Raw genomic sequence first — 27,771 nt, 5'->3', positions numbered from 1 at the left:
ACCGCCTCTTTCTACGCGGCCCCGGGCAGCCGCCCAGGGCGCCGCGGGACTCTGCTCCTCTGTCCCGGGGCAGCCCCACGGCAGGCGCCGGCGCCCGGGCCGCCTCCCCGCCACGCCGCTAGGGGGCGCTCGCGCGGCACGCCGGGAGGCGTAGTCCGCCGGCGCGGCTCGCGCGGTGGCTGCCGGGAGGTGTAGTCACGTGGCGGCGCCGCCCCGGATCCCTATGGTAACGGCGGGCGGTGCGGCGGCGGCGGCGGCGCGGGGAGCGGCGGCGCCCGGGGGCGCCGGGCGGGCGGTGAGTACGGGGGGGCGGCGGGCCCGAGCGTGTCTTCCCTCCGAGGAGCGGCGCCCTTCCCCCAGCGGGGAGTGCGTGCCCCCCGGGTGCCATCCCCAGAGTTCCCCCCGGGGTGTGGGGCCCTTGGTCGCCCCCAGCTGCCTCGCCGGGGCTCCCGGCTCTCCCTGCCCCACCGCCGTGCCCCCAGCACCCACCCGGCCTGTGCCCGGGCCCCGAGAAGGCACCTTGCCCAACCCCAGGCCTCCCCGCCGGGGCTCGCTGTGGCCCTATCCTGTGTCCCCTTGGGGTGCGCCGGGCCGGGCCCCGTGGGGCTGGGGAGATGGCACGGGGATGCTCTGCGGCGGGACGTGCTGGGGACGGCGTCCTGGCTGGCGCTTCTGGGGCAGGACGGCGTGTCCCGGTAGCGCCTTTGGCCTCAAAGACTTTTACCTGAAGAAATGAGAACCAGAGCGTGTTCCCCAGGTGAGCGCCAGGGTGGAAGAAGAGCTGGCTCCCCAGCGAGCCACGGCCCCAGTGAGCCTCCCCAACGGCACTTGGAGCAGCAGTGAGGATGGAGCTGGGGTTGACCGGACCTGAGTGGGGTCCTGGGGCAGCCCAGCTGTTAATCCTTCCACTGGGGTCTTGGCTTGGCTGCTCTGGTGTTGTAAAAAGGAGCCGATGGGTCTGAAAGATGAATGGCAGATCTGCGAGAAGAGTTGAGACAAGCCTGGAATGCCTCCAGGGTCTGGGCTGGGAATGAGGGGCGCAGGAGTGGGGAAGCCCTGTGGCGCTGTGCCAGCCTGCTGTCTCCCTGCCTGGCCAGGCTGCGGATATCTCGTGAGCGGCAGAGTTCAGCCCCACAGCTCCCCATCAAAACCGTCCCTATGTGACTCCCTGCGATGCGGCTTCTCTTTCTCATTGCTGTGTGCTCCCCACTGAACGGGTGTGTGACCTCCAGTGGCTCCTAGGCAGTTTGGGGGAATTAACAGCAAATTGTTGGTCTGATTACAGTTTTATCTAATAATTTTTCCTGGACTCTTAGCGGTTGTACCCAGCAGATAGTGGCACTTGTCTGTCCTTGCGTTGCTTTCTTGCTGCAGTCTGTAAGTTTTGTATTAGGCAAACTTTGTTAATGACAAATCGGACCCTCCCACTCTTCGGTCATGCCCGGGGCCCTTCTCAGCATAGCAGGGATTGCATTGCGAGGAGGACATTGATGGGGCCAAATGCCACCGTCCCCAGATAATGATGCCTGCATGGAGATGTTGTGTCACTGATGCAAGTCGGGGGCTTTGGCTGCCATACTGGCCTGGCCAGGTGCCATTCCTTGGCATTTCCTGGATTTCTCCCGTGCAGCAAGTCTGGGAGTATTTGGCGGCTTCTTCCCAACTTGAATCTCTGTTTCTGCTCCATTCCTGAGCTCCGAGAGACAGCTGTGTGGAGTGAGGTGGTTGCAGTGCCTACAGAGGAATCTTTCCCACCCTGGTCAAGACATCGAAGAGTCCTCATCACATACTGAAGGACAGACCTGGGAGCTTTTTCTTCCAGTTCCAGATATGTTTCAGAAAAAAGTATCAAGAAAAGAGGATGGGCAAAGAATTTATGTGTTTTGAACTAATTGGGCAGTTCTTGTCTCCTTGCTACATATCGATAGTTCATATTTGTTCCACTCACCCCGGGTGTTCCACCTTTATTTTATTTCTCTGCCAAAGGCTGAGAGTGCGGCCAGGCTGCCTAAAACCAGATCAAGCTGTGCTGACCGCCTGTCAGTTCCTGCACTGGCGGCCAAGCTCTCCCCAGGTCTCGCTGTGTAATTCTCCTGTACCTTTTCTCCCACTGTGAAGCTCAACTGAGAATGCTATCCCTTCGGTTTGCTGCCTGCTTGGATCTGCAGGAAGGTGCTTTAGACCTCCTCACTGAAAGGACCTCCCCATGCTTTAGCTGGTTGCTTTTAACCCAGACTCGTTTTCCTACTTTAGTTTATGCTGCGATACAGCTGCTCCTATAGCCCAGACAATGAGAAAGTAAAAATCAGGGGCAGGAGCAAGAGCAGGGACTTCCCAGCTTCGTTGCTGGGGAAATAACAGAGCTGCGCAGTCCACTGTTGCTGTGCAGCAGGTCCCCTTCGGTGGCCTGGGGACTCTGTCAGGGCAGAAGAGTCAATATCCTTCGATAGCGATGGTGACTCCACGCTCTGGACCTTTCGCCCTTTGGTGTGGCCCCCGCACTCTCTGGTCACAGCCAGGTCAGCCCGCCCAGGGCGAGCACTGAGCCAGCCCTTTTTTTTAGATGTCTCCGGTGTGCTCTCTCCATGGCAGAGCTGCAGCCCTGGATTTTCTGCCTAACCACGCTGGAGTCCCTCACCTCGTCTGACACCGTGCTCTGACGCCTGAGAGCGGTGAGAAAGTCCCCTGTGAACTCGAACGCATGAGCCTTCAGTCCCCAGCCCAGCCCGTGTGTGCGTGGAGGGAGGCATTTGCTGTGGCGCAGAGTGAGGTCGTGGCTGGATTCCAGCTCTCCCGCGGCTTGGTCCGGCACTCTGCCACCTGTAAGGTCTGCCTCTCTCCTTCCCTGCCACCTCGGGAACGGGAACGCATGCCAGAGCTGCTCTGCTGCTCTTGCAGGGCAGCGCTCTGCTTAGTTAAAGGATCATTTTGGGCAGCCGTGCACTTCTCACGCCTTCTCTGTTCAGCGTGGAGTGCAGTTCAGTTGAATTGAAATTACTAGCCCCAGCGCAAATGCCAGGCACAAATGTAATCCCGGGATGCAGGTGGAATTTGCTGACACATCCTCACAGTGGGTGGTTTCTCACTGGTATTTTTTTTTGACCTGAGTGGCTAAGCAAAACCTTGGTGTCTTGATTAGGAGAGATATTGGTTGTCATCCTGTGCCTCTGGTTTTGCACCCAAAATGTGGTTCTGCAGGACGATACTGGAGCTGAGAGGGAAAAGCAGTGCGTAAATGCATGGCAAAGTGGCACGCCAGGCTGTTGGTCCCTGTGCTGCCGGCATTTCTGCGGTGGCCGAGCTGCCTCTGAGCTGTCTTGTCCTCATGGACGACTTCTCGTGGCCAGCAGGACCCGCTGCTCTTCAGTTTGAACTCGTGGATAGCCTCGGGTGCTGCTTTGCCTCGGTGCGTGACCACATGAGGCCACTTGTTTCCTGGAGCTGATGTAGGTGAGGGTTGTTTCCGTGCTGTTGAGACACAAGAGTTTGTACCTAGCTACCAGGAGTAAGAACAGCTTTAGGCACTCTTAGTCAATTGGTTTCAGATCAATGCACTTGATCTTGTTGAAAGCTTTTTAATTTTTTTGAAGGGGTACAAACCCTTATTTTGAAATGTATATTGGTTTTAAAACCTGTTTATTTTGCGTTGTTGTTAACTCGCTTGTTCAAGCTTTAATCAAAAGCCCCAGAGCTGCAAGTGAGGAACTTGGCGTGAACTCTAGTCTCATTTAGAAAAAGATGTTATCCCTTCTAATTGTAAACAACAGAAATTGCACCCTGCAATGGCATAGAAAATAATAGTAAATCACAGTTGTCTGAACCCCCTCCTCGCCCCCCCGCCCCCATTGTGACTTTGGGCTGCGTGAGGCTGACAGCACGTTATCAGGTCAGCTTGTGGCTCTTTTGCAAGCTCTGATTATTTTAAGCATGTCACCACTGCGTTTAAAATAACCTCCCCAGCCAAACTCACGTGACAGAGGGATGATGTGCACACCTGGGCTCTTACGGTCTCGTCTTTTCCTGTTAGAAATAGGTCTGCGAGGAGCTGCCACGCTGCCGTTAGAGGAGCGCACGCCGCAGGGAGGCTCGGGCTGGAAGAAGGGACTTCCACTGATGCTTAGTGGGGTGCACACAGGCTGGGGTGCGTGGTGGCCTCTGCGCACCTGTGATGTAACATTCGTAAAGGCTGTGGCAGCGCTCCAGCTGACATCCCGAAGCTTGCAACCAGGCTGTGCGATAATAAAAGGTGCTAGCGAAATAATTGTAAGCGAGTGCAGCTGTACAGTCACTCCAGCAGTGACAACTTTGGCCTCTATATTGTGTGTCAGTAAGTCCAAGCCAAAATCCATTAATTACTTAGTAATGATGTTTGGGTTTGACTTCCAGCCCAGCCGGTTCACCCTGGGCTTTTCCCAGCTCATGTTTCTACAATAAAATTTCCAAGTGTAGTTTTATTGAACAGACTCCTGCTCCTTTGCCGTAGGGTTGGGTCGGCAGAACTGGGGATTGCATCAAGCTGTGACCTTCCTCCACCCCAAAACTCTGACCGCATTAAACATAAAGGGGAAACTTCCTTGACTGGTAACCAGCGGGGATTTACCTTGGGGCAGGTGACATGGTTCGTGCCCAGAGCCACGGGGACGTGGCAGCTGCTGTCCTGTTGTGCCCACAGTCTGACATGTGAAGGTGCCTCCGTCTCCCCCGGTTCTCCTGGATGTTCAGCAGCTGCTTTGCCGAGCTGTGCTTGCAGCGAGGACAGGAGCTGGTTTGCAGGCAGACATCAGAGGTGGCTGTGCTGGCACGCAGGAGGTGGGACAGGAGTGTGGACACGGGGAAGGACAGGCAGTATAAGCTGGTGCTGCCAGTCCGGATGCATTCGGACCTGCCCCTTGCGGGGGCGCGTTCTTCCTTTCATCCTTCCTGCCCCTATCTCTGAGCTCCTGTGTCTCCACAGGAAAACAGTGGTGGTTACTAGCCGTTGACCGGCACAGTCCTTGCCTGGAAACTGTACGAAGGGCCCTGCCGTTTCTGCAGCCACTGCTTCCAGTGCACCCCTGCCCCGTGCCCGCCCAGCCGCTTCTTCAGCTCCGCAACAAAACCGCTCTGGAGAGGGGCAAGCTCAGCATGTTCTTCCTCTGCCACTGCGGGGCTGGGGACCAGCCCTGGCCGAGCAGGCTGTGGCGGCTAAGGCCGTGCCATGGCCAGACCTCCACCCTGGCAGCCGCGGCTGCCGGCGGTGCCCCCATGCCTGTGCTGGTCACATCTGTGCCGCCATTGTCACTTACTCCAGAGCAGGGTCACGCAGGGCTTCTGCTGGCATACTCACGCCCGTGTCTAAGCCGGCTGTAGGATTCATGTCCCTTGTTACAGCTTCATTAGGCCAAATTACTTTTATTTTTATAGCAGGATGATCCACTGATAGCTGTAAAGCTGGGTGGAGACGAGGCACAGGTGACTTTCACTGCAGGCTGGTTTTGCAAAGTCATTCACAGCTGGGTGAGAGCGTGGGAGATGGCCAAGCTGGCAGCGTGCGTGCGGTGATGCTGCAGTGACAGTCCCCTCTAGGCAGGGACATCGGGGACGCTTTCATTCACCTCCTTGTATTTTTATTTTGCTTTTTCACATCTACGTTTGCTGGTGTGCTAGGGTCGCTTTGTGGTTGGAGCACGCTTGCGACCTGGGTACATCTGGAGGGATGGCGTGCGGAAGCTGAGCTTCGCTCGCTTGTTTACTGGGGGAAATTTGAGCCGGGCAGGTGGCGGCATCTGAGCCGCAGCCTCTTCGCTCTGTGCTAATCGCTGTGAATGTCACAACATGGCCAGGTTTGCTGCTGGGCACGGATCGGGTAGCGATCGGATAGTGCGGTACAGCTCAGTTGTGTATGGCGCGTGGGATTCCCTTCCCCGGGCCTCGGAGCCCCTCTGGGCTGCAGCTTGCAGAGGGATGCAGCTGCCCCGTCCTCATTGGGAGAGTTCAGCGTGACTGTACAAGCGCTAACGAGCAGTGCAGCTATGGGCATGGAGCGGACCTGACCCCTTCCATACTTCCTAGCAGAGCATGGCAGGGCAGCAGCTCTCCTTGAGGACGTATAGCTCCTCTGGGATCTTGCGTGGGACATTCCCACCTCATACAGCCTCTGGTTGGGATGCTGCTGACCTGATGTGCGCTAGAGACTGGGGCCTGATTCACAGGTTGAGAAGGCCTGGTGGGTGTAGGTGTGCGGGGTGTAGGTCTGTCTGACCCAGCCCTGTGGTGGGCGTGAGCCACTGTCATGGTGCTACGGAGCAACCCCGGGGTCTCCTAGTTACACTAACTACTGCAGCCAAGGCTTGATTTTCAGGTGAGAAAGGAGCGTGTATGTGTATTGCAAGAAAACTAAGAGGGTGATGGTTGATGCTCTGCTTACCCTTCTTTTTATACTTTTTTTTAAACGTGCAAGCTTATGAGAGCTGGAAGGTGGAAGAGCAAGCCAGCCAGCCAGCCTGCTTGGGATACAAATTCCTATCGCGGCTGTATCTAGGGGCCCTCCAGGCATGTGTTAAAGCAAGACAAATACCTGGCACATGGTTTGTTTTCTCTTTCCCTTCTCCCCAGGCAAGAGGATCTTACAGGCATGGTGCAATAGTTAATTTTAGGAGGATTCAGGACACCTACTTCTGTAGCTCTGTGGTCTGCCAGCTGCTCCTTGCAAGAGTTTTTTCTGTAGGACTGCCATGGGGAGGAATGTGTGTGTGTGGTACTGCCAGTGTCTGCTGGAAATTGAGGTGTTGATGTTAGAACAGCCCTGCGTTTGCTCCTTGCTGCCTTCTCAGTCCTGAGCTTTTTAGGATGCCCTCAGCCCTCGCTGAGCTTTTCCATGGGGTTACAAAAGCGAGAAACGTGTTCCTTTTAAAAGTAAGGGCTGAGGTTCTCGCCTAATTGTGTGACCTTGGGAGCTGAAGCTTTAAGGAGTGGGGAGAAGAAAAAGAAGCAGACGTTCTGGGGCTTGCGGTGGAGTCGGGAGAGCTGGTGGTGGAGCACATGGTGTAGTCTGGAGATGCAGACCCGTGGGAGAGGGCTCTGGCTGCCGTGCCGGGTCCAAGGCAGGTGGGCAGGTGGCCTCTCCTTGCAGCCGGGGCTGCTGTGCTGGGACTGCTGCCCCGTGGCCCTGGCTGGCAGCCAGGCACCCCTGCATGTTTGCAGGGTACAAGCTTTCCTGCGGATGGCACTTTTCCCAGGGCCCTCCCTAAGTTGTCCTTCGCATCCTCTGGTTTCATGTGAGATGCCACCTCTTCCTTTGACTTGGTCCCAGGAGACTCTTGGGAGCTCAGCAGATGGAGATGTGTTTTTTCATCCTGCAGGGAAAGCAGCTTGCCCTGCTCCCCTCCTGGGGTACTTGGCTGGATGCTTTGCCCTGCCGGAGTAACAGTGCTTTTCATGCTGTCGTCTTGTTTCAGGCCAGCAAAGATGCTGCTGTAGATGACTGACTCGCTCGTGTCTCATGTGCTATGGCTCCACATGGCCTCTGCAGGACCAGAACGCGCTAATCTGGGCCCCAAACAGAAGAGCGTCGGGCTTGAGACAGGCACCCTTCTGGCAGGGAGAGCTCAGCGGCACCGGGCCTGGCACCTCGCTCAGCAGCAGGCGAAAACCATCTGGAATTTAGAGAAGAAGTATGTGAGTGCTTTCCAGGATCGCAGCCTGCTGCCCTCAGGGATCCCTTTGCAGCAATCCTGCTCCTTGTGCCCACCGTCACTATGCCACGCACACCGTGGTGAAGACGCCCTCGCGAGCCTGCCCTTGGCCCAGCCCTGCCTGGACCTGGGCGGGAGTGCTCTGCTCTACCGACGCTCCTGCCTCAGACCCAAGCCCTACAGGTTTCCTTTCCGAAGCCCTCTGGACACCAGCCCTGCCACGGGAAGGGTGATGTCTTCCTTGCTGATGGAGCCCTGCCTGCTGCCTGTGCTGGCGGAGGAGCACTCTGGGACTGGGGTCAAAGGCTCTGCCCTCAGCTCAGGTCGGCAGGCTTCCAGCTCCTATAGACCAGTGCTCAATAACAACTCCTTCCTACGGCCAAGCAGTGCTAAAGTGCCTTTGCTGCAGTCGCTGGAGATCAAGAAGGTGAAAAACACCCACAGCTTCCCCGCTGCCTCGTGGCCCCACTCCGGGGACGATGAAGAGAGCTCCCCTGGCAGCCTGGTCAACGGAGCAGTGAAAAGCAGCGACCTTGTGTTGGAGCGAACTGCGGTCCCCTCCCTGACCCTTGTGCCCAGAAGTGTGATCCTCAGGAAGGACCAGTGCTTGTGTGAGGACGCTGAGAGGAGAGCGCACAGCTTAAAAGAGAAGGAGCCGGAGATCAGCCTCACGGAGGCTGTGCAGCAGCTAGCCGGACAGACTGCCACATGCAACGGCTTTGGACGCGAAGTCGAAAACTCTGGCCTTATGAACGTGGGCAGCCTGTCCAATTGGAACAGCAGGTGGGGGCGGCACATCATAGCACAGCTCACCCCAAAAGAAACCATTGCTCCCCTGAACTTGGAGCTGGGTAGCCATCGCCTTAACGGTAACTCGAGCCTTATAGGCACCGATGGTGCTGTCGTCTGCACTAAGCGTATCAGCGTCCATCTCTTGGCCTCGCGCGCTCGCTCTCCCGACCGCAACGCCGACTGCCAGTTTGTGAGCATGCTGAGCCCGTGTGGCGGGGACCGAGTGGCGAGAGCAGAGCCTCCGCACCTCGCTGCCGTCTCCGAAGTGGCAACTCAGATGTCCACCATCCAACTGGAGAAAGAGGAGAAATGGGCCCAGGCTGTGCTCCCGGGAAAGCTTGGGTAAGTAGAGCCAGGAGGAGGAGGGAGGCTGTGGCAGGATGGGCTGGGCTGGGCTGGCTCTTGCATCTGTGTGTGTTGGGAGAGGATGCACTGTGGGCACTATGGGGGTGGCCGTAAGGATAACCATGGGCTGTGTCCCTGAGCAAAACCCATCTGTGGCATCCTGGTGCAGGGGGAGCCTTCCTGCCGTCCCCAGCTTGATGCAGGCATTCGGGGTGGCTCCGAGCCCTTCCACCTTCTCCTTCAGCCACAGCGTGGAATTGCTGTGTGGCATTTCTAGCTCACTCCCCGCACAGTCACAGGGTCCTGTCTGCTGTGGCAGGCTCTGCACGTATGTTGGGTGAAGCCTGCTGTCGAGCCAGGTCCAACAAGGCTTTCCTGGGCAGAGACATGGGTTCCTAAAGGAATGCAGAGCTGATGCAGGACACGGAGGGTGCAAGGACACAGAGCTCCTGCTCCTGCTCTCCTGCTGGGAGAGGGTGTCCTTGTGCCTCTTTCTTTCTGTCTGCTCTGGAAAATGTTCCCTCTCAGGGTGCCCTGGGGCCTCTCTATCTTGCTAGCTTGGGATGAGTGCTTGTACATCAGCATTGGGGAGGGCAGTGCTGTCACTCCCCTGCCCACATTATCTTATGCTGCCTTGTGGGCTTGGGGGTCTTTTGGCCCCAGAAAGCACATGCTACTCCTTCTGATGTGATGTCCTTTGTCCCAGTGTCACTGCTGAGCAGTTGCCACTGGAGCCAAGCCATCCCCAGGATGAAGCGGAGGAAGAACTTCCTGATGGCCTGGAGGAGAGCTGCAGTCAGGAGGAGGACGAGGATAGTGAGTGCTGGTTCCCTGGGGAGGGCTGTGCTCCGTGCCTCGAGGTGGGGAGTGTGGGGGAGCACAGCTGCCCTCCTGTCTTACATTCATGCTGTCATTTCAGGATGACCTAGAGAATGTGCTGAACCCAAAAGCGATGTAGCAGCAAGGAGGAACTGCATGGGTTCCTCTGCGGAGCAGGCTAGGGTTCACCACTGTCTTGCTCCAAAACTCACCTGTCTCCTCTCTATCCAGGGCTGTCGGCTCCAACCCCTACCCTGCCTTTTATGCCACCAATTAGCGGGCAAAACCCAGGATCCAAGGATTTGGGGCAGCTGGGAAGGGTCTGTCCCCTGGAGCGTTTGTTTTCTCTCTTCCCTTCCTAACTCTGTGTGCATTCACTCCCCATGGAGACAAAACTTGAGTCTGTCCCCTCCTGCAGGTGATTCAGATGCTTCTTCTGTTGCTGGTGTGTCATCCAGTGGCTCTGTGGCTCTTGTATCAAGGTTAGTAGCTGTAAATAGTGCATTGAACTTGGCATCTTTGCCCAAACTTGTCCATCTTTGCCCTCCCTGGTGACAGAGGAGAGCTGTAGCACGTGGGGGAATGGAGTGAAGGTAGCAACAGGCTTCCCAACCAAAATGAGCTTCCCTGCTACCCTGCAGACCAAAGCTACCTCTCTTGCTACAGACAGCAGCCTGCAAAGTGCTGAGGGTGCACCCACTACAGCAAAACAGGGGTCTTAATTTCAGCGCCACTGCCAGTTGCTGGGTTAGGTTTACTGGATTAAATTGTGCTCTTGCAGTGTCGTTGCCTTGCAGATGAAGCAGAGTGGAGGCGTCCTGAGCCAGAGATTGCAAAAGCTCCTTGGGGTCTTGTGTCTCAGCATGGCATCCTAGAAACAAGTCCCGGAGCCTGGGTTTTTCTTTCACTTTTGGAAGGAGGTTTCTCTGGGGAGGACTGGTCAGCCTGTGGTCATCTGAGCCCTGCCTCCATGACTCCTGGCAGACCTTTGTGGGACCTGTTCTTGCCCATCCAGCAAGAGGAGCTGGTCCTTGCAGCTGTGCTGCCCCTTGCACCAGGGCTGTCTCAGGCTTTGCTGTCTGCCCGACAACTTGCTGCTTTCCATCATGCCATAACTCACCTGGGAGATGATGAAGGCTTCCTGCGAGCAAGTGTTGAACCTCAGGGTGCTGCAGGGCTCTGGGTTGTGAAAGTCCTGCAGAGGTGACATAAAAGGGACCAGCTGCTGTTTCTGGCAGGACATGGCTGGTTGGCCTCTGGTGGCAGATCGGGGGGAGCAGCACTAGGGCCAAATGCCTCCTGCGGCAGGGAGGAAGGGATGTTGGCCACTTCTCTGTGCAGGCTGTGCACTGGGCTGGCCTCAGCCTTTGCAGCTGTCTCATGCTTTCAATCTGTTGTGGGCAAAACCAGTTTTGTGCCAGGGAATGTTAGTCAATATAATTTATTGCCAATTAACAAACTTTTAATTACTGAATTTGGTATTGAAAAAAAAAAAATATATACAAGGACTTAGGGAAAACACCTTTTCCTCCCCCGTCCTGGTCTCCAACCCCCTTGCCACAGGCTACACTCAGTCCCTTCGGCAAAGCAAGGGGTGGCCTGGGAGATTGGGGTCAGTGTGTTGTGGTTCCTTTTCTTTTGCTGCTCTTTGTTCCTTAGTGGATTGCTCTGGTGTGGCTTCTTCCACTGGCTGCAGTGGCATATATTTGAATATATGTTCATTATAAACTCTACTTTTAGCATCATCACCTTAATAGATATGTTATAAATTCTACCCTTCCTCCCAGGTGTTAGGGATTGCTGTGGTAAGAAGGTGTACGTACAGTCAATAAAACTCCAGCCCTCTTCCCTGCAACACACCAAAGCCAAGAGGGTTACAATTGCTGAATCATATATGCATTATAACCTCCACCCCTTGTTCCTGTGGACTAGGTTTGTCATGTAACAAACTCCACCCCTTGCCCCCACAAAACCCACGGGGGTTATAACACTTGGCATGTGCATTCATCGCAAGCTTACCCCCTTGTCGCTGCGGACTGGGTTACTGACCTTAGTGCCCGTTGTTTGCACCACATTGCAATGATATAAATTCCCGATACCAGGATCAAGGCTCCTTCCGGCTTCCCCCTTCCTCCCTCTGCTACTTTTCACCTTTAGCCAACTGCCTACCGCTTCATCTCTCCTAGGAACTGCATTGAGTGCCTGGCCCAGCCCACTGAGGCTCAGGAGAAAGTGCTCAAACCAGCTCTTGTCTGCAGTTTATTCCCTAATGTGCCTCCAACCATCTACTTCAGTACTCGGGATGAGAGAGGTGAGCCGGGGTCTGTTGCTGTGCAGGGTGAGAGTAGCCAGCCTGTTACTAGCAAGCAGCGGTGCCAGCGCACAGCCAGGAGCTGGCCAGCAGCAGCTCCCCTTCACCCTTCCCGTGATGAGACCCAGCACTGCTGTGAGATCCAAAGGGCTGGAGTAAAATGACGGCTGCTCCTGCAGCCTGGAGCATGAGTCAGGCTGCCACCAAATGTTCCAGCGTCCTGGATCTCCCTCAGCCGTGGAGTCTTCTGCTCTGTGCTAGTTCTGCGAAGGGGGCTGTGCACCCTCCTTTGCAGGCCTGGTGCCTGTGCAGCAAACCATAAGAATTTCTCTGGGTGCAGCTGTAGAAAGTCTGGGTATTATGTTTGTTTTCCTTCTGTCCTTATCTTTTTGCCTTCCTAGTGGAAAAGCTGCCTTGGGAGCAGAGAAAGCTGCTGCGATGGAAAATGTGCACAGTCACACCAAACATAGTGAAGCAAACCGTTGGCAGGTCCCACTTCAGAGTCAGCAAAAGTAAGTTGTGGGAGGCTGGCAGCATCTGACACGTCGTGTCCTCCCTCGCCTCCAGCCCGTGGGCACGAGAAGGCAGACTGCCTGCGAAGAGCAGTGCAGGAGCGATACAGGCTTAGCACTGCAGGATGATGGGTTCCCGTTTCTGCCTGTCTGACCTGCAGTGTCCAAGCTCTGTGGGTCCTGGCAGGGCCTGATCTCCCTCTTGACTTGTCCCTGGCATGGACCACAAGGACTTACTCCTGGGTTGTCAGGAGCTGAGGCAGCGTGTGGGGCAGCAGAGCTGTGCTCTGGCTTCTTTGAGCTGTGCCTCTAGATGGTGCTGCCACTCTAAGGAGGCTGGCACTCATCTAGTGCCGACGCCAGCACTGCTGTCTCTTGTCTCCATGTGCTGAGGAAGAAACCATCCTCTCTGACCGTAGCCAGAGAGCTCTCAGGGTTGGGATCTTGTCGCTGAAGAGATGTGTAGGAGAGGGCTGGGGCTGGGGAAGCACTGAGCATTTGCAGCTATGATCCACACCCTGGAGTGTGATCTCCCAGCATTACTTATGGGGCTCCTGTGCATATCAGGAGACCTCTGCGCAGACCGTTTTGGGTTTATAATGGGACACACAGGGCAGAGCAAGAGCTAGGAAGTCTTGCAATCCTACATGTTCCTCTGAAGTGCAGCGCTGATTAGCCAACTGCTTTGTTCACCTGCTGTAAAGCAGGGAAGTCAGGGTGCTGGGGGATTAAAGGCATTCCTTTGTCCCTGTGTCTGCCCAGATCCCTGCAACAATCATGTTTGCAAGGATATGAACCACCTGGTTAACTGGATCCCACTCACAGCCCTTGGTTTGGCAGCTTTGCAGTAGCCAGTATGAGTGCTTTGTGCTATTGCTGTGCAGCATCCCCGGCACACTTCTGTTAGCCCCAGGAGATGGGGTGCTGGTGGGTTGAGAGGGCATTATGGGTGGCAGGGTACTCGGTCATGGACTGTTCTGTTTTTCCTGCAGAAAGCAATGACTGGCTGGGTTGCTGGGGCCACCACATGAAATCCCCAAGCTTCAGAGCCATCAGGGAGCACCAGAAGGTAGGGGATGTTTTGGGCTGACCTCCTTCACATGCATGGAGAGTGTGTTGGGAGCAGTTTGGATGCCCCTCTCTTCAGGGCCAGGTGTTTGCTGTGCAGGCTGTCCCCTGCAGTGTCTCTTCCAGAGCATGGCAGCTGGCATTCCTGTGCTGGCAGATGAGCCTAAGAGACAGGCACAGCTGGGTGAGCATCCTCGCTGTGCGGGCGGGTCTTGTACAGACTGAGGCTGTAGTCAAGCTGTGTTCACTTGTGAGCTTGTCTAAATTCAGTCATTGTTGCTTAAAGCAGTCCTCCCTCTGGCAGAACTGAGTGGTAGGGCCAGTGCCCTCCCGGCCAGTGCAGCCAGAGGGGATGTACCTAACGCAGATCGCAAAAGGGTCAGGAGTGGCCCGGGGCTTGGGGAACATGCGAGGGACCAGAGGTTTGATATCTATCACACACACGTTTGTTGTGGAGAGCCGTGATGCTCCAAACTGCTCGGTCTTGAGGCAGCATCCAGCCCTGTTCCTGTCCTGCTGCAGGGTCTTTCTGTCCCCAGAGCTTGTGTTGCATGGGCAGGACTCTGGCATACAGTTTAGAAGCAAGTGGGAAACTGCTGGGGTGGAGGATACTGCCAGAGGAAGCTCAAAGGCTGAGGGTTAGTGCCCTGCAGCTGCTCAGACATCAGAAGGGACAAGGTGGCAGCTGCTGGCTTTGTAGCCGGTGTGGGTCACCGTGTGGGTGTTTGTCCCTGCAAAGCTTCAGGAGCAGGTGGGTCCTGTCTTGGTGCAATCCTGAGAGGGGATCAAAGAGCGTTACCCTGCACTGTGTTCAGAAAGGATGTATCCTCTGGCCAGGGGGCAGCAAGGGGTGGACAGGGAGGTGGGGAAGCAGGGAGATCTCACCGCATCTGGGTTCCTTTCCAGCTAAACCACTTCCCCGGTTCATTTCAAATTGGGAGAAAGGATCGTCTGTGGCGCAACCTGTTGAAGATGCAGGCTCGCTGTGGGAAGAAGGAGTTTAACTTCTTCCCCCAGTCCTTCATCCTGCCCCAGGACATCAAATTACTCAGGAAAGCATGGGAGGAAGGAGCTAGCCGCCAGAAATGGATTGTGAAACCAGTAAGCGCAAAGCAGAGCTCAATCCTCTGTCCCATTGTAGCTGCAGGGAGAAGATCTGATCCTTTCTTGTTTGTGTTTTGCAGCCAGCATCAGCAAGAGGCATTGGTATCCAGGTCATCCACAAATGGAGCCAGCTCCCCAAAAGGAGACCGCTGCTGGTACAGAGGTGAGTGAAGGAAAGCAAAGTTGACACACAGCCTGGGACCTCCTAGTGTCTAGTCTCTCTGGCGAGGTCTGGGCCACTGCCACTACGTGGCAGAGCAGAAGCACCTGATTTGCCTCCGGAAACTTCTCAGCTGCCTGGGTGTAAAGCTGCTGCTCGAAGTCTGGCTCTGTCAGCTGCAGCTGGGCTTACCGGAGTGCTGCTGTCTCTGCGTAGATTTTTGAGGTCTCGGGTACCAACTGGCTCCACGGGCTTTCTGGACCTTCTGTCTGGCAGGTGATCAGCTTCAGCTCTGCTGTGATCCTGCTCCCACTGCTTTGTACTCTGGGGTTTGGCATCTTTGGAGGCAAACAAACCTTATCCAGTGCCCACAAGCATAGTGGGGAGAGAAGTCCCGGGGAAGAGGTGGCAATTGTCAAAGATTTGTTCTTATCCAAGTTAGAATGGGTCAGTAAGAGCCTCTGTGTGTGTGGATGTTGGTCAAAGGGTTTTCTTGAAATAACAGGATTTTCAGAATCTCCTTCCCCTACTGCCGAAAAATGGAATAGCTCATCTTGGTTCAAGGCTGCTTTCTGGGAAGGTTCTTGTGAGGGCAGGAAAACTGTCCGGTGTTTGGCAGACAGGGAACTGCTGTGTTGGCTTGTCTGTTCTCCCTGTCTGCTCTCTGCAAAGTGATAAGCTTTCCTTTGGAAAATCGTGAACTTCTGGGGTGAATAATCAAATGATTTGGATGAAAATTTCCAACTGTTTCTGCTCACTGAACCAAACCATCTGTGGCCCACTGCATGTCTTAGATGTTCCTGAATATTGTGATCAGTCTTGTGGGCGTGGAAAAGCTACTGTGCCTTAGAGCCAGGGAAATCTCTTCAAAATGGAACTGAGCAGAAGGAATTACTGTTCATGTGCTGCAGGATCTCCTTGTGCATGGGAGAGCTTTTTTCTCTCTCATTTTGACTGTGAGGCACTGAACTTGGAAATGCTGTGCAAAAGGGCTTCTGCATTGATCCCTGGTTTTGCCAAGCCTTCTGAGGTGGGGGCTAGAGGTGTTCCTGCACATGGAAATCATAACTCTCCCCTGGCGCTTGCTTCCCTCTGCAGATATCTGCACAAACCCTACCTCATTGGCGGGAAGAAGTTTGACCTGAGGATCTACGTTTATGTCACTTGCTACGATCCCCTCAGGGTCTACCTGTTCAAGGATGGATTGGTTCGCTTTGCTAGCTGCAAGTAGGTTGTGCGGGAGAGCGGTGCTGGGGGGCTGCCTCAGCACTGAGGCGTGTGTGGCTGGGGGGGCTGCCTCAGCACTGAGGCGTGTGTGGCTGTGGTACCTGCCTCAGCTGGGGCAGGAGGGAGTCATCCTGTATACGGTGATGCTTAAAGCTGTAGCTTGCTTGCTTAAGAAGCAGTCTGGAAACACGGGGTCACTGCAGGTGGCAGTGTTGAAAGGGAATGTGAGAGGATGCTTCGTTCATCCACCTTTCCCAAGGCAAGATCAGCTCAGTGTAAAGCAGTTCTTGAAATATGCTGTCTGTGCTTCATACTGCATAAGAGCTGGTGTACCAGAAACTGAGATGTTTCTTCCAGTTTTGACCATATTGCCTCGGGCTGCTGCGGTTCTGTCAGTGCTCACTGATGCTCTGGTCTTTTCTTAAGGACATGCTCTGAGGGTGGGATTGCATCCCGGTGCCCCAAGGCAGCGTGCTCTGTGTCTCATGCTTTGTCCCATCAGCTCTAGGCCCGTGGGGCAGAGAGCTCCAAGCAGCCTGGGAAAGGGAGGCAGCAGGGCTGGTGGGTGGCCAAGAGTGGTCTGAGAAGAGAACAGAGTTTCTGCCTGCCCCGAGGGCCTGGGGGCAGCCAGTTCAAGCTCAGACTGCTTGTGCTCCTATTGCCTCCTCCAGGTACTCCTCCTCGATGAAGAGCCTCAGCAACAAGTTCGTGCACTTGACCAACTACAGCGTGAACAAGAAGAACACGGAGTACAAGTCCAACTCGGATGAGACTGCTTGTCAGGGACACAAATGGTAGGTGCTGCTTTTAGGGCACAGGGCAGCTCTTTCTATTCCCTGTTAAGTCAGCCTTTTTTCAGTATTCCTACCCAAAACTTGAAGGTGCTTCCTGTATCGTCTGCTCCCGCTCGGGGAAACTGGAGGAGCAGGGTGATTTTTAGCATGGGTTAGTGTCGATGGAATCCAGACGGTCTCCCTGGCTTGTGACTCATCCTGTCCGCTGCTGCTTGGGCTGTGGTTGCCATTCATCCTGCCTTTGTCTGTGCCATTCCCTGCTTCCAACGCTGCTCTCATCTGTGCTCATTTATCCCCTTGCCTTATTGCGGGAGTGATGTGATGTGGTTAAGGCAGAATCTGATTTTTTGCTGTTAGAACTTGAATGGGTAGTTGTGATGCTTAAATTGGCTAGATGGGAGCTTCTGCCCGTCTCACTCTTGACTTTCCTGTGGAGGCAGAGAAAGGAACAGTCAAGGGACAGTGCAAAACTGATAATTTATGTGCTACTCGGTGTGAATAGGAGCAGTGGTGCCATTTCTAGGCATTTGGGAGGAGGGCTACAGTCTTGCAGGAGTTCCCATTCCCTGCTGTCCCGTGGGTGGCCTCAGGCACTTGTCTCTGATTCCACAGCCGTGTTTGAACTCTTTTAAAAATAGTGCAGGATAGAGTTCTCAATTCATGGGCCTGGGCAGGGCTACTTCACTTCAAAGAGAGCTGCAGAAGGTGGTTTGCTGCCGTAGGATTGCTTTCTCAGACCTGGACCTGCTGTGCAGTGGTCTGTTTCTCCACTGGGACTTTGAGAAGGGTCTGCTGTCCCCCAGTTGAAATCCCATGGGGGTGAGATTGTGTGAGTTTTTGGTACCGCCATGCAAGTCAAAGCTGACTGCTCCCACATTAAAGATGAGGGTGGCTGTAATCCACTCCATCTCGTATGCAGGAAGCGTGACCTTTGGATTCCTGGCCTTTGCCACACGGTCTCACTTGAGCAACATCTGGGCATCCTTGGCTCAGTGTCAGAGCAGCTTGTAGCACTCGGTGTGGTGTGGGAAACTCCTATAAAAGCAGAGACCCCCTACCATCTTGTTCTCCACCTTTTTCAAAAATCTTTCTCCACCCCCGAAGCCTCAGTGAAATGGCTCTAGCTAAAAGATTTATGGGGGTCTTGCTGGATTCCTGCTGAGCTGCTTTGCAGTGCTGTGGGGGAAGGCCTGCAGGAAGGGGAGGTTTGCTGAGGACACACAGGGGGAGGGAAGAGAAGATCTGGGCCTGACATACCTTGCTCATGTGCTAATTTGGGACCTATTACTCCAGTGCTGGGACAAATTTATGACAGATTTATGTTCCTGGTAGCTTGGGCCTACAAGACCAGGGGCCAGGCTGGGGAGGGCAGCAACCAGGAGCTGAGGGGTTTGAGGATGGCAGAAGGATGGCCGTGCCAGGGAAGAGCTTTGTCAAGGCTCCCCTCTGCTGCTTTCACTCACCTAGCAGGGCTGGGCAGCAAGGGACTACGGAGCTACCTCCTTTGCTTTCTCTCTCCCAGGGCACTCAAAGCTCTCTGGAGTTACCTGACCCAGAAGGGAGTTAATAGCGAGGCCATCTGGGAGAAGATTAAGGACATCGTTATCAAAACCATCATTGCGTGAGTCCTGGCACCCCTTGCTCTGTGCCTGGCTGTGGGGTGCACCCTGGCCACTCTGGCTCTCCAGTCCCCTCTCAGCCCGGTCCTTTTGCTCTTAATCTAAATGCTACCACCGCTGTTGGCTTCAGTATTTCTCTCTGGATCCTTCCTTTCATCCTGTTACTTATGCTCATGCTGCAGTAGCTGCAATGGGTAAATAGACCTTACATTTCCTGGGTCTGCCTGCAGTGCAGGGGGGAGGCCAGAAGGGTGCGGTGTACCCGACACTCCACCCAGCTTGCCACCCGCTCCCCTGCTTGGCCAGGGTGCCTGAGAAGAAAGATCCCCTGGTGCAGGATGGATCTTGTGTTCAGAGATCATGCCCGACAGGGCAGGGATGCTCAGGATGCAGTGCTGGATCCATATGCAGTGCAGCAGCAGCAGCTCACAGGCCTGCATCGGTCCCTCAGCCCACCCGCTCCCGCACCATGTGGCTGCATACCCTCTCAGAACCGGCAGCATGTACTGTGAATAGCCAAAGCTCTGCTGTCTGACTGTTGGAAACAAGTGTTTTTCCTTGGCTTGCAGATCTGAGCCCTATGTGAACAGCCTGGTGAAGATGTACGTGCGGCGGCCCTATTGTTGCCATGAGCTGTTTGGGTTTGATATCATGCTGGATGAAAACCTCAAGCCCTGGATCTTAGAGGTCAACATTTCTCCAAGGTAAAGCAGATTCTGAGTCACAGCAGAGTGGATAATGGCCTTTCTTTTACCACAAAGTGAATTTGGCTCATGATGTACCCTGCACCCTGTGCTGAAAGACTGTGGGCTTTGCAGCCTCCCTGTCCAGATTGCAGGAATCAAAAGTCCTCCCTGTCTGTGAAAGCAACATCCATCCGCAGCTCAGAAAGCGTCGCTGGGCATGCTCCAGCTAGAGCCAGGGAAGAGTACATTAAAAAAGGAAGGCCAAGGAGGGATGTGTCATGTAGGGAATGGGTGATGGCACAGATTTCTTCTTTGTGTGGGCAGAAGTGATCAGCGGCTCCACTGCCTCATGCACTGTTCTTTGCTTGCTGACGGCACCCATCTGCGCAGTGTTGGCTGCTCAGGCAGAGCCGGGAGCTGCGGTGTATCTGAGCACAGTCTCTCCTGCCTGCGAGAGTGGATGGGCATGAGCTGGACACAGAGCTGTGATCCCAGACGGGGCTCTGGGGATGGATTTGCAGGTTTCCAGCAAAGCTGGGAAGAGGTGGAGAAATGAACCATTTCTGGTGGGGAGCCCTCATTCAAAGAGCTGTTGTCAGGATTTTTCTCTCAATGTCTCATGGCTGGCTGTGATGAGGTGAGGGACAGGCTGGGTTTTGTATCCCAGTCAGTATTAACCCAGGGAGTGATCTCAGGGACATGGGGCTCAGCACCTCCATTCTAGCGCCCAGACTGCTGTGATGCTTCCTCCCCACAGCCTCCACTCCAACTCCCCGCTGGATGTGAGCATCAAGGGCCAGATGATCCGGGACCTCCTCAACCTTGCCGGCTTCGTTCTGCCCAGCACGGACAGTGTGGCCTCAAGGCCACAGACAAGTGGCTCTACCTGCAGGTCAGCCCCCTTCTCTGTCAGAGAGGCAGGCTTTTCTCTTGGGGGATATCATCTGGGGGCTGCTTGCAGCCCAGCAAACGCTGGTTTCTATGCTTTTGAGAGCCTGTGCTTGCTGGTCCTTCAGCTATGGGTCTGAGGGACTTGCATCATTGCCTGGGTATCTGGTTCCTGCGGTCCCTTCAAGGCAGAAGGATTTATGCCCTCTCTGCAGGTCCATAGTTGGAAGTGAGGCCAGCGTAATCTGTGCTTGCTCTGCAGTTGGTCGAGTCGTGCTCTCCTCCTTCCCCCTGCCAGAACTAACACGATGCTGAGCCGCACTGCCTCTCCGTTTGCTTGGAGGGCTGGCTGGCTGTGTGGGGGCTGGATCCGCTTACTCTCTACCCCAGGGCTGACGTGCTGCTGCCTTGAGCAAGAGGAGCACCTGTTATTTTGCAAAGGCTGGAGTGATCTGTTCCTTAGGCAGGACTGCAGGTGTCAGAGGCTGTAGACCTATAGGTAGGGGTGTGCACAGTCTTACCTTGCAGCTAACGTGACCGTTTATTGCATAAGGCCAATTCCTGGGCATGTGTCCACCCAGGCCCCTGCTCCTTTTGTGTTTCACCACAGCTTGGGCTTATACTGGTTTCAAACCTGATGGGGGGGGGGAAACCAGTCCCGTTCCCTGCAGCACAGCGGCTGCTGGCCGTATGTCACTGAAGGAGCAGCTTGCTGGAATGCGCACCAGCACGCGGTGATGTATGGGCATGCCGAAAGTTGGGACTCTTGCCCTCCACCTGCCCTGTGCCTTCAGTGAAGGGAGAAGCTTGGAGCGCGGGCCCGTTCCAGCCAGGGAGCTCTCACCAGCTCATCTGCGGCGCTTTGATTACATGCTCATTTGCAGCTTGCGATGTTGTCCTCGGAGGGACCTGCAGGGGATTAAGCAGATCCTTAACATGGTTCAGATGATGTATTACCAGAGTTCCTGCATCCAGGGGCAAGCTTGCTTAACCATATCTCCTGCCCTGGGAAGGATATGAAGAGTTTTTTTGTATATGGGCATAATTCCAGTAGATCCCTATGTTCCCCAAGCATTGTGCAGCACAGCCTCGAGGCTCTGCTCTCCCTGTTTAGATCCGCGCACAACTAATTATTTTTGCAGCAGCAGAACAAATTAGCTGCGTTGATATCAGTGTTAAAAGGTGTTGGACAAGTATCTCCCAGACTCTGGCATCCCCAAATGGTTCAGCTGGGTGCTTAGAATAGTTTAGATGGTTGCTGGTCAGATCGTACAAAAGGCCAGATTTCCCATGGCATGTGGAGCTGGAGCTGAATTCGAGTCTTGAGAGTTCTTGGATGTTGCAGGAGGAAGTTTTTGATCTAAGAGTTCTCTCCTTCCTTGCACAGTGTCAGTACCGAGTACTCGTACCCTCAGTCCTGTTGTTACAGTTAGGAAGCTGCGTTCTAAGCGGGATGTAAACATGAGATCCCACCAGGCTTCGTGTGGGAATTGGGTCACGATGCGTCTTTGGCCCTCTTGTATCGTATGTGGGTGTGAGGTGATGGTTCACCTTTTGGATGAAGGAATGCTGAAATGCCTTAGCGAGGAGCTGGCAGGACCTTCCCTGTTCCCCTGCCCACATCCTTCCTGGGTCCTGTGCTGATGCACAAAGCTGTGGGTGCATCACTGATCTCGGAACTAGTGAAATCCTTGGAGAAAGCGTTCTCTCCTCCATGGCATCTTCCTGAGGGTGTCACTGCTCTCACAGAAGTTGCTGGGAGCAGCTCTGCCATGACAGGACTTTCTCTTCTCTGCTTAAATGCTCTACTGCCTCTTCTTGTGTCCTCAGTCTGGGCAGTGCTTTGAAGGAGAAGCCCAAGCCAGCATCTGAGCATTTCCTAGCAGAGAAGATGAAGAAGGCCTATTACTTGACACAGAAGATACCTGACCAGGTATGACACAATCTCCTCTGATACTTGCGCCATCCTGCCAAGCCACTGTCCCAACCAGTCCCACATGTCTATCACTTGTCCCTCTCCAGATTGTGCCCCTCTGTGGGGACAGACAGATGATGGGGAGCACTTGGGCTTCAGTGGGTTACAAGACAGAAATAAACTGGGTTTGCTTAAGCCACTGCTGCACTGGCTCATCTTTACGTTAAAATAGGCACATGTTGAGGGGCACATTACCCACCAGTCTCCAAACAGGGTCTGAGCACTGCCTGTTCCTCCTCATGTCTCTGCACAACTCTCATAGCCTTTGCCTGCTGACCCCGTGCAGGTTAGCAGGGACGCTTGCCTTGTGTGCCACCTGGCAGTATCTGTAAGAGAGGTTGGGCTGCAGAATTGGGGATCTTCTCAGCTCTGTGCAGCGTTGATGTCATCACTGAGCCTAGATTTCTTCATTTTCCACGTGGTCTGTGTCCCAAAGATCTCAGACACATGGAGACCTCTGCCTGAGAGGGTTTGAGGAGTGGGGAGGTGGGAAGGGGGACCGACAAAATGTAGTTCAGTTCTCCCTGACTCTGGGTTGCTCTCGTCTGCAGGATTTTTATTCTTCTGTCTTGGACATCCTGACCCCAGATGATGTCCGCATCCTGGTAGAGACGGAGGATGAGTATTCCCGGCGCGGGCAGTTCGAGCGGGTGTTCCCCACCCACATCTCCATGCGGTACCTGCGCTTCTTCGAGCAGCCTCGTTACTTCAACATCCTGGTGACCCAGTGGGAGCTCAAATACTACTTGAATAAACACAAAGGTAACTGCCATCCGAGAGCCTGGCACAGTCACCCGAGTCAGGCAGGCTGTCTGCCAGCGGTCATGGGAGACTTCTGAGCTACGCATGTTGAGGGGGCACTGCCTGCCTCCACACTGGCCATAGGAAACGTGTTACCCTCCCAGAGTGCTTCAGATATCACGAAAAGCTTATTCTGAGTTGATCAGAGGTGCTGACTGCTCTGGTAAACGCAGAACCAGCACTTCTGGATGCCCTGAGGCTGAAGCAGGCTGGGATTCTGCCTTCAACCTGTAGCTCTGGCCTCTTATTGCATTCCTCTGCCCTCTTTTGAGGGAGAAACAGCTGGGGTCATTGGGCTTTGCTCCTTAGAGGCAATCTGTGAAGTGATGGAAAAATTGGGCCTATTCCCTGGTCTCCTGCTGCTTTCTAATTGATGAAAAACTGTCAGTGTGCACACAGAGGAATTTTTCCTAAACACTAGAAATCTAGCTATCATTTCCACCTTTCCAGGACACAACTCTGTATTTTAATAAAAAACATCCTTTAATGAGGCACAGCTTGGCTGGACCAATTCCTTCTCACCCAGGGCTGTCTCTATCAGGGCAGCAGTAGAGGCTATTTAGGAGAGACAACCAGTGAGGTCTAGTCTGAGGGGTTAGAGAACATAAAAAGAAAGAGACAGTGGCTCAGGGCTCTCCATTCAGCATCTGATCTAGCTGGAGGGGCTTCTGCAGGAGCTGGCCCTCCACTGAGGCGACCGTTTGTGTGCTCTTAGTCTGGCTGTCATGCAGAGAAAAAAAAAAAACATGCTTTTGTCACTTTTCACTGGTGTTAAAGCAAATATCAAAGGGGTCGGTAACAGTCTTTCAGAGAGAGACAGTAACCTCATAGCCCTCTCCAGCTGCGCTGTCAGCATGTGTCATCCTTTGCCTCGCTAATACCTTTGCTGGATGCTCTCCTGTCAGCTGGAAGAAAGATCCTGTCATTGTCTGCACTGAAGTGCTGCCCTGAACTTTGCCGCTCAGGCCGGGGTCCTGGTTCAGTGCTCCAGCGTCCCTGAAGCAGCCCAGCGAAGCAGATTTGCTCTACCCCCTCGTTGCTCTTCACCTCTGAGCAAAACCCAACCGCCCCCGGCCCCTTCCCATTCACGTATGTTCCACGCAGCCCTCCTCTCTCCCTGGCCAGCAAGGTGCAAAGCCTGGGCTGGTGCACAGAGCCGGGGCAGGGCTGCCGAGCTGCCCTGCTCCCCTCAGCCCCCAACACATGGGGTTTTTTTCCAAGGTCCTGGGGCTTGCTGAAGGTCACTGAGGAGCAGAGTTTGGGCAGCAAGGATTCCTCCTACAGCCAGGGCTGGTATCATATAGCAAAGCACGGTAACCCCAGCTGGACAGCATCAAGTTCCTGGCCATTGCTCTGCTGGTTCTTAAAAATCTCAAGGCACCTTAGCTTGTGTTGTGGCTCTAAGGCTCTTAAAAAAGAAAACGGGAAGGGAGCAGTCCTGGATTTCTCAAGATCTCTGGATTAGTAGAGAGCAGGGAGCTTGGCTGTGGCAGGGACAGCTAGCAGGAGGCGGGAGGAGGCCTTGGAGGAAGTGGAGCCTGTTCAGTGCAGTCGGACACATGGCTCTGCTTCAATGTGACCTCCCTGTGCTCTGGAGCAGCACATCTTGTGTGCGTCTGGAGGAACAGTCCCTTCCAGTCACACCGCCAGTGAGCTTGGTCCGTGCCAGCCTTGCCCTCTGCCAGGGATGGAGACCAGGTCTCAGCCCACGTTGAGCTCCGGATGGATCCGTGCAGGGAGGAGACAATGCGCTGGGATGCTGCAGCTGATCGGCGCTGTGCAAGGAGGAGGTTGCCCGAGCTGCCCTCCTCTGGGAAAGGGGCCGGTGACAGCAAAGCTGCTCTACATTTGCACCGTAGGAACTTTCGCCGGTGCAGCCCAAATCAGGTGCTGCCGTTGGCAGGCACCGGGCTCAGGGGGACAGCCAGTCTAGTCTAATTCGGCAAATCCCGTGTTGCCCCAGTTTCCCTGCTTAGCTGAGCCTGCTGCACGGTGCGTCTGGCTCCCTGGGAGGAAGGCAGGCACTGCGGCAGCCCACATGCTGGCGCTCACTGGTGTTTGCTCGTACAAAGGGTGAATGCCCTTGGTTTACTCTGTGTTTGCTGGTGCTCAGGCACGTGTTCAAGTAGTTATTGCATAGCAGGTACTACACGGTCAGTTCACTCCATGCAGCATATTTGCGTGCCCCAAGCTGGGAAGGCTTAACTCTCTGCAAACGTGGTTGTTCATTCTCGCTTCCTGTCTTTTCTGTCGCTTCCCAGGTCTGGAGCTACTGAAGAACTGGTGTGTCAAAGGGTACCACACGGGGGCAGGGATGGATTTGGCCCAGACGGTGCGTATGGCTGTGGGTAAGCTAGGGAGAGGTGGTTGTTTGCCTGGGCAGAGTTAGGCAGAGAGCTGGCTTGTTCTGCTTCCTGTGGCTCCTGCCCTACCTGTTTGCTCTCTTCTTCCCTCTCTGCCAAGGCCTCCAGGAGTCTGGAAAAACCCACGCTTCTCTATCTCCCACCAACATGAAGTCCACCCAGTATATCAGATCTGCAAGTACTTTTCATCTGAATGTCTTTGGGCGCACTGGGCACAGCCCTACATATTTGGCACCTGGCCTGCCCTTTATTCCCCTCCGTGATGGAGCCATCTCCGTCTGTCACTTGTGTGCCTTACAGCAGGCTGATCCAGTGAAAGAAACCCACTCTTTTGACCGCGAGATGCTCTGCTCCCACTTACAGCAGAGGGATTCATTAAGCAGAGAGCAAAGACTGCTCTGTTTGCTATTCTGGGAACAGTCTGGTGGCAGTGATGATGCACAGCAATGTGAGGCAGTTCAAGCTGAAGCGCACTAGGGCAGCCTACAGCAGAGCCCAGCAGGCTTGAGGGATTTTTGCCACGACTTAAATAGCCATTTGGTTGTCTTTCTCTCCTCCTGCAGTGGTCGTTGCCAAAGTCTTTCTTCCTCCAGAAGAGCAGTGTTCAATCAAATGGCTTCAGCAAACTGGAACTGGGCAGGCTGGGGTGAGTTTGCACTGGCTGTGACGTGCATGATGTTCACAGCGTGACTTTAGGACTGGTGTCCTGAGAGAGAACTGCCAGCAGGGAAAGCAGCTTTGTTTAAGGGGGGAGGAACAAGTTGGCTTGCAGGCTCTGAAGCCAGCCTCCGCTCTCTGGAGAGCCAAGTGGTGGGGCTGGCATGATGTCTACATGACTGGACATGTCTCCTTGGCACTGTATGCCCAGCTCAGATGGGAGTGAGGCCCAGAATAGCCGGACTGGGTGATATTTGGGGTTGTCATGGTCAGGACATGCTGACAAGATGTTCCCCACAGGGACCCATGCCACTTCTGTGGGCTCTGATGTGGCCAGCAGTGAGCAGAGGCTCTCGGCCGCAGCATGGGGCTGTGGGAGCAGCGAGGCCTTCAGGTCTGCTGCACTCTGCCAGCTTCCCCAGGCAAAGCTGTGCTGCAAAATGGGTGCTGCTGGCCCCGATAGCCTCCTGCAGAGAGGTGGAGGACTGGAGTTCACCTGGGTGAGCCAAAGTGGAGGGAAAGCACTTTCCTGGTCTCTGGCGTTAAGGAAAAGGGCATCCCTGCTCCTGTGCCCAGGCCAGGATGGAGTTGGGTTTGTGTGCAGCCAGGAAGATCAAGCTGTGACCCTAAAGTCCCATCACTGTCTTGGATGTCTGTTTGGGGTGACTGGTGCTGCCCAGGGTGAGGGATGGAGTAGGTGAGCCCGGCAGCCTCGTCTCTGAGCCTGTGTGTGATGATACCGCAGGTGAATGTTGCACCATGGCCCTTTTGATCCTTTCCCACTGTCCCTAAGCAGCATGGGGTCTCCTTTCTCCTGCAGCACACTCCTCCCTTCAGCCGGTGAAGACCTCACAAGATACCTGGAGCCCAGCCCTACTCAGAGCTTACCTCTCAACAAGTGCACTGGTGGAGCCGACCAGAAACCTGCTGGCTGCCTCTCGGACACCACCCCGGTGATGTGATGCACCCAAGCAGCTGCCGTCCCTCCCTGGGGACACCTCAACCTACCTCAAAGGAAGAGACAGGAGCTGGCTCTGGAGAGCAAGGACTGTGGGAGCCTGCTGCGCTGCACACTTGCCTGTGGGGCTGTTTTTAGAGAGGGATGTTTTGCTGGGCAAAGGGGAGAGCTGTCTGACTTCCGTTTTTAAAACAAATGGCAAAGCCTGGGGAAGTTGAGTTTGTCTGGCCTTTGTCCTAGGCTGCTCTTAAAGCCTGACGTGGTGATGGTGGTTTCTTTGCTGCGTGGGAGCTGGCTGAGCTTGGGGTTAGCCTGGCCTTCCCGTCCCCGACCAGCACGGGCTGAGCCGTTGCTCGCCTGTGTCTCCGTGTGCTTGTCCTGAGCTGCTGGGAGCTGAGTCTGCTCCTGCAGCCTGTCCCGTGGAGAAAAGTCCCCAGCCACCACCCTGCTCCTCTGGAAGGAGCAGGGCTTGGGACTTTTAACCGTCCCCTTTCATCCTTTCTGAACGCTTGTGCCAACATCCTGCCCTCCCCCAGCCTCGGGGCCTGTGGGAAACCTCTGGCTTGCACATCGCTGCTCGAGAGAAACCACGGATACCAGCGTGGCTCTGGTTTGTCGTGGGGACGGTAGGGCTGCCAGGGAGGGAGCGTCCTCTCGAGGGTGACCTGCAGTGTGTGTGGGGACTGCAGGCTTGTGCTCTTCTCCTGGGCTCTGCTATTTTCCCTTCATTTCTCAAGGATTTCTATTAAAGTTTAACACTCAGCTGCTCTCCTGGCCTGCATCTGCCTCCATTTCCCTGGCCCGTTTGGGTCCTTGGGGCAGCTCAGCTCTCCCTGCACTCTGCCAGGCTCCGGTGCAGGTAGGGTTTCTACTACCACCCCACCGTTCCTCTGTCCTTCCCGGAGCTGGGGGTTGTTCCTGCTGCCCCACGGCAGGTAAGCCTGCCCCCCTGCATGGGGGAGTGCCTTCCAGCATAGCTGCTGGGGTCTGCCTGATGTCCTGGGGTCTCTCCCACAGAT

The 27,771-nt window shown here is 54.9% G+C and overlaps 1 protein-coding gene across 2 annotated transcripts; it reads left to right on the top strand.

Moving 5' to 3' along the window:
• The first annotated feature begins 258 nt into the window (after nt 1-258).
• Nucleotides 259-27,514, top strand: TTLL4 (tubulin tyrosine ligase like 4). 2 transcript variants are annotated; one of them, XM_076342838.1, is made up of 19 exons: nt 259-295; nt 7,437-8,807; nt 9,517-9,626; nt 10,048-10,111; nt 11,816-11,940; nt 12,342-12,452; nt 13,445-13,521; nt 14,427-14,621; nt 14,705-14,787; nt 15,883-16,011; nt 16,683-16,805; nt 18,328-18,426; nt 18,994-19,128; nt 19,868-20,002; nt 21,829-21,931; nt 22,525-22,735; nt 25,036-25,106; nt 25,701-25,783; nt 26,615-27,514. In XM_076342838.1, the coding sequence occupies exons 2-19, from the start codon at nt 7,459-7,461 to the stop codon at nt 26,754-26,756; spliced, it is 3,345 nt and encodes a 1,114-aa protein (XP_076198953.1). In that variant the 5' UTR covers nt 259-295; nt 7,437-7,458; the 3' UTR covers nt 26,757-27,514. The 2 variants fall into 2 exon arrangements, with proteins under 2 accessions (XP_076198953.1, XP_076198954.1); XM_076342839.1 differs by lacking the exon at nt 259-295 and adding an exon at nt 2,807-2,827.
• The last annotated feature ends 257 nt before the right edge of the window (nt 27,515-27,771 follow it).

The sequence above is a fragment of the Aptenodytes patagonicus genome, chromosome 6 (assembly GCF_965638725.1).
Source record: "Aptenodytes patagonicus chromosome 6, bAptPat1.pri.cur, whole genome shotgun sequence".
Classification (NCBI taxonomy): domain Eukaryota; kingdom Metazoa; phylum Chordata; class Aves; order Sphenisciformes; family Spheniscidae; genus Aptenodytes; species Aptenodytes patagonicus.
The sequence above is the reverse complement of the archived record's forward strand: the minus strand, read 5'-3'. Positions and strand labels throughout refer to the sequence as shown.